Source organism: Myotis myotis, unplaced genomic scaffold, assembly GCF_014108235.1.
Source record: "Myotis myotis isolate mMyoMyo1 unplaced genomic scaffold, mMyoMyo1.p scaffold_m19_p_2, whole genome shotgun sequence".
In the NCBI taxonomy this organism is placed as follows: Eukaryota; Metazoa; Chordata; class Mammalia; order Chiroptera; family Vespertilionidae; genus Myotis; species Myotis myotis.
In genome coordinates, this window is record NW_023416324.1 from 166,404,691 (window position 1) to 166,418,604 (window position 13,914).

Here is a 13,914-nt window from a genome sequence, read left to right on the forward strand (position 1 = left end):
GTAGTCCCTCTATTGATCAACATTTAGATTTCAAATTTTTTACTATTGCAAACAAAGCTGCAATAAAATAACCTTATACATATACTAGAGGCCTGGTGCACAAAACTTGTGCATGGTGGGGGGGTCCCTCAGCCCAGCCTGAAATGACACCAGTGTCCCGCACCCCGGCCTCTGACCTGAGGCCCCTCCCCTCCCTCCACGCAGCTGGGGAGTGGATGCTGGGCTCGTGTCACTGAGGGCAAGGTGAGCCCAGCGTCCCACGCCCAGACTTCTGGCCAGAAGCTCCTCCCCTTCCTCCATGCAACTGGGGTGCAGACACTGGGCTCTCATTGCCAGGGCAACATCACCAGCATCCCACCCCAGCGACCTTTGTTGTGGAGTGATGGATAATTTGCATATTACTCTTTTATTAGATAGGATCATTCCAACCAAGTACAAGTACATCTCTAGGGTAAATTCCTAGAAATGAATTTGAACTTTAAATTTTAATAGCATGTCCCTCCATAGAGCTGTACCAGTCTTTATTCTCACCAGTGTAAAGGCAATGTAAGAGGCAGTGCTGGGTACAGTGCACTTGGCTGTGTTTCTCTTATTCATTCATTCATCCATTTACTATCCATATATAACATATCTATCTTGAGCCTGGGGAGGGGCTAGGGAAGATAGAGAGGAAGTGGAAAAAGAGACAGGTAGTGGCATGTGTGCCCTCAGAGTCTCCTGGGAGTACAGCCACATCCCTGTATTCCCTCATGGAAACAAAACAACACAAGCAAACAAAAAATACTTTTACTATTATTTTTTGTTGTAAGGTGACCAGACTTATTTTAGGAAATTTAGAAATTACAGAGAAAAAAGAAGAAAGAAAGGAAGATTAAAAAAAAAAAGTAGCTATCATAGTCCCCAAATCACTGGCATCATTGAGTATAATTTTTCCACACTGCTTTCTGTGCATACATGCATAGAAATACTTACATATATAAAGCATACCTCTTACACATGTGTATAACATGTACACACGTATGTGTCTATTGCATATGTGATTTGTAACCTATGAAAGTGTACACTGTGAACACGTGAACATTTTCCAGCATATATTTGTCTTCAGACTAACTGTGCTTCATCTCCTGCCAGTTGCTCTGCACTCCTGTCCTGTGGAGGGTCTGCATTGTCATTATGCTCAGCTGCAATTTCATCGTGTCCCTTATTGTGGAGGTAAGTGCCCTCAGGCTGCTGATCACTGGTGTGTGTGTGTGTGTGTGTGTGTGTGTGTGTGTGTGTGTGTGTGACATTTTCGGGGAGTCTGAAAAAGGAAGAACAGCTTTAGCTGACAAGGCTCAGCAGTGCAAGGGGCTCCCTTCCTTGGCGACATGAGCAACAGTGCTTTCCTCTTATGAGCTCAAAACAAGGTGTTTGTGTTCCCACCTGTAAAGTGGATCTGGGAGACTAGAACTATGACCGCTAAGGTCCTGTTCATTTCTTTCTTTCTTTTCTTTCTTTTTTTGGGGGGTGGGGTGGGGAGGGCGGGTCCTGTTTATTTCTAAAATTGACAAATAAAGGCCCAACTCAGTTCATTTTTTGAAATTTTACCATTTAAAATTTACCTTTTAAAAGTGTACAATTTAGTGATTTTTAGTATTTTTATTGAGTTGTGCAACCATCACTACTGTCTAATTCTGGAACATTCTCATCACCCCCAAAAAGATCCTGTCACATTAGCAGTCACTCCACACCTCCCCTTCTTCCTCCTTCAGCCCCTGTCAACCACTAATTTATTTTCTGTCTCTATGGATTTGCCTATTCTGGACATTTCATATAAAGGGAATCATACAATATGTGGCCTTTTGTGTATGGCTTCTTTGACTTAAGAACTTGTATCATTTTTACTGTACAGAAGGGAAATGAGGTTCCTAGTGAGCTTTTGCTGGCTTTTATTCTTCAGCTCCCATTTCCTCACTGTAATGAGCTTGTACCCACCCTCATCTGTGCTATGCGGTTCTCTCTGTCCTCCTTCAGTACTTTTGGACACAATCTCCATTCTTCAAAACTTACTGTTAGTTAGGAGGGGTGCCCCCCGAAAGGCACGCCAAAGGAGAGGTGAGCTGCAGGACCCTATCTGTCCCCATTCCCACCCTCATCACAAAGGTGGGCTTGTTCCAGTGAGGGGGCGTCATGGAGGGCTGAGGGCACTATAGCCTTATGTCCCACAGTATTTTGTAGGCAGACCTCAACAAACCTTCCTTACTGAGCAAGGTAAAGATTGCACAGGAACAGGTGGTAGAATAAGACAAAGAATAGGGTACTGGAGCTTCTCTCACTATGCCCAAGTTTGAGGGCTTCTCAAGGGGCTAGACACAGGAATCACCTGGGGGGCATGTTAAAAACAATTGTCCACCCTGCCCCCAACTTTCATGATCCAGTAGGTCTGGAGCAGGCATCCACTTTCATTTCCCAGGTTTCCTGGTGATTCTGGTGCTGCTAGTTCAGGGATCACACACTGAGAAGCACTGTGCTACAGCATATGGTTTCCAAAGCCACTGAGTTAATGAAAGAGCATCATCGGGGTGTCCTCATAATGAATTGCGGAAGATAGTCCCTGCCCTTTAAAGGAATATGTATCTTGTCCCTTCCACAATCACATTATTTCTTCTGTCTATTACCTCTTTTCCACTCCTGCATGTTGAAATGCTATGCTGGTAATACTATCAACATCAAAAAATATATACTTTTAAAAAAGTTAAGTTAAAAAAATGCTCATCTATTCTCAATGGCACAGCTGCAGGACTATGCTCTTCATAAACCTTTCCAGATGCCTAGCTCAGTTAGGCAAGGAACAAAGGCCAACTAACAGTGGTTTAAACAATAAAGATATGTATTGATTCATTTAAGAAGATTGGAGGTAAGTGGCTTCAGGGCTGGTTTAGTGACTGGGTGTCATGGGGGATCCACATTCTTTTTTTAAAAAAATATATTTTATTGATTTTTTACAGAGAGGAAGGGAAAGGGATAGAGAGTTAGAAACTTCGATGAGAGAGAAACATCGACCAGCTGCCTCTTGCACACCCCCCACCGGGGATGTGCCCGCAACCAAGGCACATGCCCTCGACTGGAATCGAACCCGGGACCCTTGAGTCCGCAGGCCGACACTCTATCCACTGAGCCAAACTGGTCAGGGCAGGATCCACATTCTTTTACCTTTCTGTCCCACTAGCCTTAGATCTTGGTCTTTTACATTTGTGCTTGTTGCTTATGGCGCCCAGATATCTTCTGCACAATTGGGCATTGCATCTGTTTTCAGTGCAGGGAAAAAAGGAAGGGAGGCACTAGCAAGTTTTTTCCTTCAAGTATGAATCTGTTACCAGTGAACAAAACAAAATCCGACAGCCCACCTGCAGGCTTTTGCTTATGCTCATTGGTTATAACTGTGTCTCATTGGCATCCTCAGTAGAAAAGGATTCTGGGAAAGTGGATTTGTACCACAACGTTAGACAGATTGGCTTAGACTATGTGTTTGTTCATTTTTCCTTTTAGGCAAGCAAGGAAGAGTTGGGAGGAATGAGTTGTAGAGGTAACAGAGCAACACAGCCTGCTGCAGTCCCCTTGCAGGAAGCCATTCCACAGTCAGCATAGTTGCAGTTAGGAGCATAAGCCGGGGGTAGTTTACCTGTGTTTGAATCCTGGCTTCACCCTTTCTTGCTCCCCGACTACGGCAGTACTTGCTACTCCACTTCTCTGTATCTCTGTTTCCTCACTTGTAAAATAGTATAATAATGGCACCTTACCTCAAGGGTAACTGTGAGCATGAAATGTGAACAATGAAACACATGTAGTAAGTAATCTTGGTAGATATAAGCTACAATTATTCTATTATCTCTGTGGTACTTATCATTTCTTACTTTGTATCTACCAACCATTCAGGTATTCGTGTATTCATTCACTCTTTCCACAAGCATTTGTTGACCATGTGCCATATCCTAGGGCACTATGCCAGCTGATGGAGAGGGCGATTTAATACTCATGGAAGATAAAGCTTCTCCGCTGCTTCCCATGTTGAGTGAGAAATTGAGACACTTGTGGTGTCCAGTGTGTTCACAGCAGCTCCTACACTGAGAAATAGCATTGCAGGGTTCCAGGTCCCACTCTGAATCTCCTCCATGAAGTTACCCATCTTCTGCTGTCAGTACATACTCGGGAATAAACCCAAGCCATTTGAGTCTTTGTAGAGCAAGCATGTCAAATTCAAAGGTTAACATGGGCCAAATAAACCAGGCATGTGGCCCACAGGCAGCACGTTTGATATGCCTGTTGTAGAGTGATAGGACAGATGATCTCTCAGGACTTCTGTTTTATTTTTTGATGAAGTCAGTTATAATGGAGAATTTCTGCCTCATGAGGTGAGCCTAGCAGAGTAGGTAAAGGCCCCAGACTATTAGGGATGCAGCAAGATGTCTTCCTCCGATAGCTCTAGGTATGTCTCACACAAGATAATAAGGATTCCTAGGATGGGCTGTGCTAACTCCATACTAGCTTGCCAGGCTATGGCAGAGATGATCCAGAGAGGTATTGAGCATGGGAGATGGCTGGCTTCCTTTTGCAGAGTCCTGAGTATTGTCTGGTCTGCTGAGAGGTTTAACCCTAACTTTAATCTTAGAGTATCCCCACAAGAAAACAGATTTGAACAAGACCTTACCCTTATTTTGCCAATTTGTATGATCTAACCTTCAGCTGAGAGACAGAGGAGCTAATATTTATAGCTTTAATCCCTCTCCTTTTTTATTATTTACTAGAGGCCGGGTGCATGAAATTCGTGCACTGGAGGGGGGGGAGGGGTTCCTCAGCCTGGCCTGTGCCCTCTCACAGTCTGGGAGCCCCACAATCAATCACCCCATAGAGGTAGGCCCTGCCCATCCAGCTGGGGCTCCACGATGGATCACCCCCACAGAGGGAGACCCCGCCCACCTGCCGCAGCCGCAGCTTGCCTCCCTCTTTGGCGCAATCATGGATCCCCCCAATTGATCGCTTGCCCTGCCAGCCAGTAGCCTGGGCCTCCCTCTGCAGGGCAATCATGGGCCGATGGCCGGGCCCCTGACCAATGGCATTGCACCGGCCTTGGCTTGCCTGGCGCCAGTAGGTGTCATAACATGTCGTTCAGATGGTCGTTCTGCTGTTCAGCCATTAGGTCGATTTGCATATTATGCTTTTATTATTATAGACTAGAGGCCCAGTGCACAAAAATTTGTGCACTCGAGGGGGAGGGGGGCCCCTCAGCCCAGCCTGTGCCCTCTAGCAGTCTGAGACCCCTCGGGCGATAACGACCTGCTGGCTTAAGCCTGCTCCCGGGTGGCAGAGGGCAGGCCTAATCCCTAGGTGCAGCCCTTGGTCGGGCTCAGAGCAGGGCCGATTGGGGAATTGGGGCGCCGGCCCCTGTCATGCACAGAGCAGGGCAGATTGGGAGTTTGCAATGCCACCCTCACTCACGCTCAGGGTAGGGCCAATTGGGGGGTTGGGGCACTGCCCCCTGTCACACTCAAGGCAGGGTCGATGGGGAGGTTGCGGTGCCACCCCCTGTCACGCACAGAGCAGGGCTGATCAGGGGGTTGGGGCGCTGCCCCCTGTCACGCACAGAGCAGGGCGGATCAGGGGGTTGGGGCGCCGCCCTCTATCACACACAGAGCATGGCCGATCAGGGGGTCGGGGCGCCGCCACTCTCACACTCAGGGCAGGGCCGATGGGGAGGTTATGGCTCTACCCCATCACACACAGAGCAGGGCCTGTGGGGTGGGGGGGGGGTGTTGAGGCGCCGCCCCCTGTCACACACAGAGCTGCAGGGCGATCAGGGGGTTGGGGAGCTCCCCCCTATCAGGCACAGATCAGGGCCGATCAGAGGGTTGGGGCGCCTTCCCCTGTCAGGAACAGAGCAGGGCCAATAGGGAGGTTGTGGCTGTGCCCCCTGTCACACACAGAGCCACAGGGCGATCAGGGGGTTTGGGCACTGCCCCCTGTCATGCTGATCCCGGTGCCGGGAGACCTCGCAGCTCCCCCAATCCCAGTGCTGGGAGGCATATTACCCTTTTACTATATAGAATAGAGGCCTGGTGCATGGGTGGGGGCTGGCTGGTTTGCCCTGAAGGGTGTCCTGGATCAGGGTGGGGGTCCCCACTGGGGTGCCTGGCCAGTCTGGGTGAGGGGCTGAGGGCTGTTTTCAGGCTGGGACTGAAGCTCCCAACTGCTCCTTTTTTTCTTTTTTTAATTCTGAGCCAGCTTTAGCTCTGAGGCTCCAGCTCTTAGGTTTCTGCTCCTGAAAGCGGGTATCTGGTTTGTTTCGGTTCTAAAATCGCAACTGTATCAACTCCAGGTCTGAGATCCTGGCTCGCTGAAAGCTGGTTTCTGGGGTTTTGTTTAGCTTCTATTTTTGTAACTATGTTTCAAACTGCCAGCTCAGAGGCCTGCAGCGGCAGGCGGGGAACGTTGGAGTCCTCCGTCACTGAAGCAAGCAAGCCTCATGTTAGTCTCAAGCTGCCTGGCTGCCGGCCGCCATCTTGCCTGCCAGTTAATTTGCATATCTCCCTTATTAGCCAATGGGAAGGGTAGCGGTCGCACGCCAATTACCATGTTTCTCTTTTATTAGATAGGATGTGTTTGTATGTATATATATGTGTGAATTATTTGAGAACTCATGATAAAATTTTTTTAAGGTTTGTTTGTTTGTTTTAGGAATGGCATCTTATCAAGGCATTTCTTTTGTTTCCAGTTCTGAATTTAATTTACAATGTAGAGTGACAGGACAGATTATCTCTCAGGCCTTCAGTTTTCTTTTCCAGAATAGCAAAGTGATATTTCATCATACATCTAGATCTGTGAAAAAGCTCGAGGTGCGGCATAGAGCGCTAAAGTCTTTCTGTGTGTGTGTTGATTTGTTTCGTTGTTTTGTTTTAAGGCTGCTAAGATTTCCAGAGGTAAGTTAGATTTTAAAACCACTAATTGGATACCCATGATCCTGCCTTATCCCAGCTCCAAGGAGAACTACTGCTTTTTTGTTAAATTAAGAAGGACAAAAGCCTTGCTGTAGGAAAGTAGAATAACAGGTCTGGCTAGGTGAGCCCTGAGGTTTGCAAGGTTGATGAAATGCTGTGTGGATCTTAGCCTGCTAGCGAATGATCAGGTTTTGTTTTGTTTTCTTTTCTTTTTTTTTGCACATAGCTTTTCTTTATTGTGGAAATAAGAGTATATATCAGATCTACATAAAAAAATTTTGTTTATCTAAAAGCATTAATGAATTATTATTTTTTAGTGTTTCTTTTTTTATTGCTTAAAGAATTACAAAGAGTATTACATATGTCTCCCCCCCCCCCCGCCCGCCCCTGACAATCCCCTGGCTCCCCTACCCCCCAGTGTCTTATGTCCATTGGTTATGCTTATATGCATGCATACAAGTCCTTCGGCTGATCTCTTAACCCCCCTCTCGCCCCCCAACCCTCCCCAGCCTTCTGGCTGTAGTTTGACAGTCTGTTCAAGGCTGCTCTGCCTCTGTATCTATTTTTGTTCATCAGTTTATAATGGTCCTTATTATCCATAAATGAGTGAGATCATGTGGTATTTTTCTTTCACTGACTGGCTTATTTCACTTAGGCGAATGATCGGTTTTTAAAGGAAGGTTCAGATTAGTTGTTCTCTGTTATTTCCATGGGCAATGGGTGGAATTCAGGAAAGCTACTATCCCTGGCAAAGTTCCTTATAGAATACTACAGAATTAACTCTTTCAGTTCAGCAAAGATATCTTTGATAGACACCAAAACCAGTTCTAATTCTGTGGGACAGCTTGGCTCCTCATATTTTTTTGCTTTGTTTCTTTCATAACTTCTAAGATGGTCAGCCTTTGTGACTGTTAGGGAGCAGAGGAGTTCGTTCACGGGCGCTAGCAGAGCCAAACACTAGACCCTGAGAATTGCAGTGGAGAAAGATTGTCTACTTTATTAATGAACGACACCACCCAGGAGAACAGGAAACGAATGCTCAAAAGTCTGAACTCCCTTGTTATGTGTAGGTTACAGATCATACAGGGCAAAAATCACAAGACACGGTGCGTTAGGGGTTCACAGTCCTGCTGGAAGCTGATTGGTCGGAGGTGAGGTAAGGGTAATAAATTATTTCTTCAGGCCTTGAGGACAGCTCTGAGGTCTTTCCCAGTGTCCCTCTGCTTGGTCTCATAGGAAAGCAGCCAGGAGATGGTTCCATCTTGGGCTCAGGAACTGAAACATAACTTAGGTCATGATATTACCTTTAGAGGCCTGGGTCTTGTGATCATTAGTCAGGTCCAGGCAACTGTCTTCTGCTGCCTTGGGGGTTGCTATTATCCAGGGAAAGGATAGGTCTTTGAGGGGTATAGACCCACAGAAAGAGATACTATTTCTAGAGGTTGGTTTCAAAAGCTAAATTTAATCAAAGTCATAAGGACCCTCAGTTTCATGACAAAACATGATAAAAATGATAATACCCTCCTGTGCACTCTGTATTGTAACTTATATCTTGGACTCTATTCCAGGCTAAGTCTAACTCACGAATTAAAATGGCAGTCCAAAATGTTTCTACAGAGAGGTAGCCAGTAATCTTAAAAATACATTGTAATTATTTGTAGGTGAAGGTTAGAGGTATATGTGAACAGAGCCACAGTGCACAGCCTGTTAAATGAATAGTTCAGAGAGTAGAAAAGGGAGGTAGGACCCGTGCCATGCCCTGCATTGTGAGGGGAGTTATATGATCCTTATGACACACCCGTGGAAGTATTTATTATTTCTAATTACTGAGTCTCTGATAGGGTAATTGTCCATAGTAGGTGTCAGAGTTGGAATTAAACCCAGATCTGTTCAATTTCAAGGCTGTGGCCCATGTTTCAATTTCACTGACCTCTGTTCTTAACTATGCAGTGATGTGTCAGGGTATACCAAAGCCACACCATGCATGTGGCACATCTTTCTAAAGGGTCCATTTCAGCTGGTGGTGAGTAATTTTAAATGCCACTTTATATTAAATCAAATATGGATGTGGTGTGAAATGGACTGTGACATTTGAATGATTTTAAATGTTAGGGGGACTGTAGTACATATCAAAGAAAACTGGTACTGTCCATTAATCTCTATATTTCCTGACCCTATGGTTTTAAATTTAATTTCTATATGAGATTCAGAAGAAATTTCATCCTTGAGGCAGATTACTTCAAGCTATGTTTCCAGATTCTTGAAAGCATGTACTTCACTCTTCTCCCAGAAGAGTTCTATAAGTGGAAAGGTTTGAGAACCTATCATGTGAAACCACCTTGGATTTGTTTGTCTAGGCCTGAAGTTCTTTGTCAAGCTGGGCCTTGGCAGCCAACGCAAGAGTGTCTTCCTAGAGTCCATGGGGGCCATAACCTGGAAACACTTTACCTCTGGTTGTAAAGAACAACTCTTTTATTTTGCAGGAGGCCATTATTGAAAACCGAGCCCTATGGATGATAATCAAAAGGTACTTTGGCTATCAATCAAAAAGCCAGTATCGGATATGGCACCGGGCCTTGGCAAATGACCCTACTTGGCCCCCACTGAACCAAATGTCTCCCTCTGACCTGCCGGAGTGTGGCAAGGAAGTGTCTTACAGCAACCCGGTATTTGAGAGCAACGAGGAACAACTCTGAAGGCAATGGGATACTCAAGTTGAGAAAACATAGAAACAATGACAAAAGGGACCAGCTTCAGCGATATTTTTTAAGCAATGAGACTCTTACAATATCAGCAGGAATTTTTGGACTCAAGCACCTATTCAATCGTGGTGACAAACTAAAGTCTGTTTGATAAAATACTTTCTGCCGAGCAGAACTCTGCCCCAGGAGAGTGCCTTTTTCTTGGCCTCTGAAAGTATTGGACGTATTCAGTGAATCGAGACTGGTCCAAGGATGGCGATGGGCCAAGAGCCTGGAAAGCTAAAGGAGAAGATGCACTCTTTCATCTTAGATAATATATTTTTTTAAATGAGTTGCGGGAAAGTAGCACTATGTATAGTCATAGAATCATAGCATGTTAAAGATCAGTTTTGAGTTCTTCTTTCATTGATGGAGAAATGAATGCGTGGAAACCATCACACAGTCTTCACGATCTAGTTTCCTTCCCTTTGCAGTACTTTTCAGATTTGAGACGTTTCTTTCTACTTCTGGCCTTCTCCATGTCTTAGTAAGGATTGCCTAAGCTGATGCTGCAGTAACAAACAACTCCCATATCTCAGTGACTTAACGCACAAGAAGTTCTTTTTCTTGGTTCAGATGACTCTTCAGAAGAGAGGTGACTGCTCCAACCGGATGGCTCCGTCCACCCAACACAAAGACGCGAGAGGGGAGGAAGAGGATGGAGATCAAACAAGGGTTCTTCACTGCCTGACCCCAAGAGTGGCACATATCCCTTCCACCACTCACATCTCATTAACCGAAGGTAGCAGAGGAACTGGGGAATACAGTCTCCTGTATTCAGGGTTGGCTTCATGGGCATATCACCTGTGCTGTCCCACAGGGCCCCTGCTTTGACATGTGGTTTAATGCCCTGCCGTTGTCATCTTACAATTATTTGAATAAAGGTTGTTACATTTTCATTTTGCGCTGGGTCCCACAAATTGTGTACTTGGTCCAGCCTGTCTTCCTGGAAAAGAAGGGAACATTGCACACATCAGAGAGTCCTTGCACTATGCACTAATCTCTAAATTTCCTGGCCCTATGAACTTTTGAGTTTTAATAACCCTCCTCGCACACGCCCAACTTCAGGAATGTTTACTCCTCTGCTCTGTTATTTTTTATAGAAGTTAGTCTTGTGCTACAACATGTTACCATCGATGTAAGTCTCTACACAGCCTACATAATTCTTAGGTTTCAGGCTTCAGTTTTCAGAAAACAAAAATCTCCCCTATTTCATCACATTTACAGCTTGGTTATACTGGATTTATTCATCACAGAAAACACCCAGGTTTCTGTTAGCTCAGCAGACAATACTGAATTCTAGGAGAAAATCCACAAATACTATTTTAGAGCAAAAGCAACGTTTTTATTATGGACATCAAGTCCTAAGAGAATGAGGTGGGCAGGGTGGAGTGCCCTGGCCCAGAACAAGTGGTTGGCTTTGCTTCTCTCATCAGCACCTGAAGTCATTGCTTTCCCTGGCTGAACTCCTGGGCATGGTTGGTGGCTCTGTGGCGATAGATAATTCTGGGAGCCTGGTGTTTTCCCAGCCGTGAAGACACCTTGTTGCTTCTGGTTTTAAATTGGGGTGTGAGGAATCATTAGAATAGATTGCAGAATCACTATCACTGTCTTCCTTGGTATAGAAGAAATGTTTCCATTTACAAAGTCAGCCTCAGCAGTGATATGACAACTCTGAAATGGATCATTTTTCCTATTTTTTAAAAGTGGGGCTGCTGTGGGCAGAGCAAACTGGAGATGGTATACAACCTAGTGACAAGCAAAAGCAGCGTGCACATCAAAAAATAAAAAATAAAAACCCAAGTGTTGGGGAGGTTGGGGAGAAAAGGGAACCCTCAAACACTGTTGGTGGGAATGCAGATTGGTGCAGCCACTGTGGAAAGCAGTATGGAGTTAACTCACAAAATAAAATATGGAACTGCCTTATGACCCAGTGATTTCACGTACAGGAATATATCTGAAGAAACTGAAACACTAATTTGAAAGCATATGTGCACCCCTATGTTTATTGCAGCATTACTTACAATAGACAAGATTTGGAAGTAGCCCAAGTGCCCATCAGTAAATGAATGGATAAAAAAGTTATGCTACATTTATACAATGGAATACTATTCAGCCATAAAAAAGCAGGAAATCGTACCTTTTGTGACAGCATGAATAGACCTGGAGAATACTATGTTAAGTGAAATAAGCCAGACAGAGAAAGACAAGTATCATATGATTTTATTTATATGTGAACTCTAATGAAGAAAATCTTATATAATAATCCTATATAATAAAAGGCTAATATGCAAATCAACTGAACGGTGGAATGACCAGTTGCTATGACATGCACTGACCACCAGGGGGAAGATGCTCAATGCAGGAGCTACCCCCTGGTGGTCAGTGTGCTCCCACAGCGGGAGTGCCAGCTCAGCCAGGAGCCAGGTTCACCTAAGCCGGCAGGTGGACATCCCCCAAAGGCTTCAGGACTGCAAGAGGGTGCAGGCCAAGCTGAGAGATGCTGCTGCCCCCAGGACACAAATGTCATGCACTGGGCCTCTAGTAAACTAATAAAGTAGAAACAGACTCATAGATACAGAGAACAGACTGACAGCTGTCAGAGGGGAGGGGGTTTGAGGGGTTGGTCCAAACAGTGAGAGGATTAACCAAATGGAAAAAACCTTGTAGACACAGACAACAGTGTGGTAATTACCAGAGGGAAAGTGGGGTGGGAGAGGTAGAAGAGGGTAAATAGGGGATAAATAGCAATGGGAAGATACTTGACTTGGGGTGGTGAACACACAGTGCAATATGCAGATGATGTATTACAGAATTGTATAGCTGAAACCTATATAATTGTATTAACCAATGTAACCCCAATAACCTCAATAAAAATAAAATAAAGAACAGTGTGTACATCTCATACTTACAGAGTCCCTTGCCAAGTGCTGTCACCTCCACTGGTTCATGTGAATTGCACAATTCTCCTGGACCCAGACAAGGAAGGACTCATCCCTACGTTACAGATGAGAAAACCGACCCAGGCTGAGGAGAGCAGATCCGAGCCTCAGACCCAATCTTCTGAGCAAATCTTCTGTTGCTTCCAAATGCCTTCTCATGACTAAGCTCCAGCAGGGCGGGTGCCTGGTGTCACCTCTCAGTCAAACAAAGAATGAGTTTCTCATGTGCCAGGTGGAAGGAGGCAACCCTGTGCTAATAGCAGGGCCTTCTCTTCAAATAAATTCCAGGCATCTTGCCAGACTTGGGCTAGAAGTGTGTTAAAAGCAAAATGTAACCACAACCGAGTGTCTGTCTTTCTGAGACTAGGTTGCCTTTGCCTTGATCCTAATGAATCCATCCTCAGCAATTCGCACACGGCTGGCAGGGAACAGGGATGGGGAACTCCAATCTCTGACCAGCCAAACAATCCCAAAATCATTGCCAAAAGGGACGCATTCTGAAGACTACACTTGAGACTAATTATATCTTGGAGGCAATAAATTAAGGAGCAGAAAGTGCTTATTCTGGAAAAAATGGGTAGGCTGGGCGAGTGAGAATTGTACTTAAATACTTGAAGGATTACCGTGGGAAAGAAGGCTCCAACCTATGCCCAGGGCACAGCCAATGTGTAAAGAGCACCATGGGAATGAGTCTGGGCTGATAAGAAAACTACGGCCTTTACAACACTGATGGGAGTGGACGTTGGTGACCTCATGAGGTGTGTGCTCTGTGACACTGGAGGTGCAAGTGGATATTCAAAGACCAATTAGGGAAAGAAGTCAAGTATCAGATGAAACTCAAGTACCTGCAAGATCCCTTCCAGACTGGATATGTCCAGACAGTCTTACACTGTGATGTCAATCATTTATTACTGCTGCCCACACAGAATATCAGGCTGACTTATATGGGGACATGGGCTGGGGAGGGTGGGCTCCCAGCCCTGTGAGGTCCCATGGTGTGGACAAGTAGACATGACTGCTCTGGATCTTGGAAGATGGCTTCTCATAGGGATAAGAGCCTGAAAAAGAGGTGCACAGTGAGGGGCCCTGACTGCCAAATTGACATCTGTGGAATTCTTCCAATATGTGAACTTTCTTAGAAATAGGTGTTTGAAAATTTTGAGGAAAAGAACCTGGGAGAGCACCCCAACCCCAAAGCAGAGTTATCAATGCCTAATATGTTGTTCTGACCAGGACTTGGAGGAGAAACAGACAGTCACC

At 45.3% G+C, this 13,914-nt stretch overlaps 1 protein-coding gene across 3 annotated transcripts in view; it reads left to right on the top strand.

Annotated features, from left to right (window-relative positions):
- ATP13A4 (ATPase 13A4) overlaps positions 1-13,914 on the top strand; it is a 254,996-nt gene that overhangs the window by 118,043 nt on the left and 123,039 nt on the right. For 2 of the 3 annotated variants that reach the window (XM_036348287.1, XM_036348288.1), the window contains exon 29: positions 1,132-1,212. In XM_036348287.1, the coding sequence (XP_036204180.1) occupies positions 1,132-1,212 (81 nt within the window). Of the gene's footprint in view, positions 1-1,131; positions 1,213-9,454; positions 10,612-13,914 lie in introns of those variants that run through there. The other variant, XM_036348289.1, reaches the window with a different exon arrangement.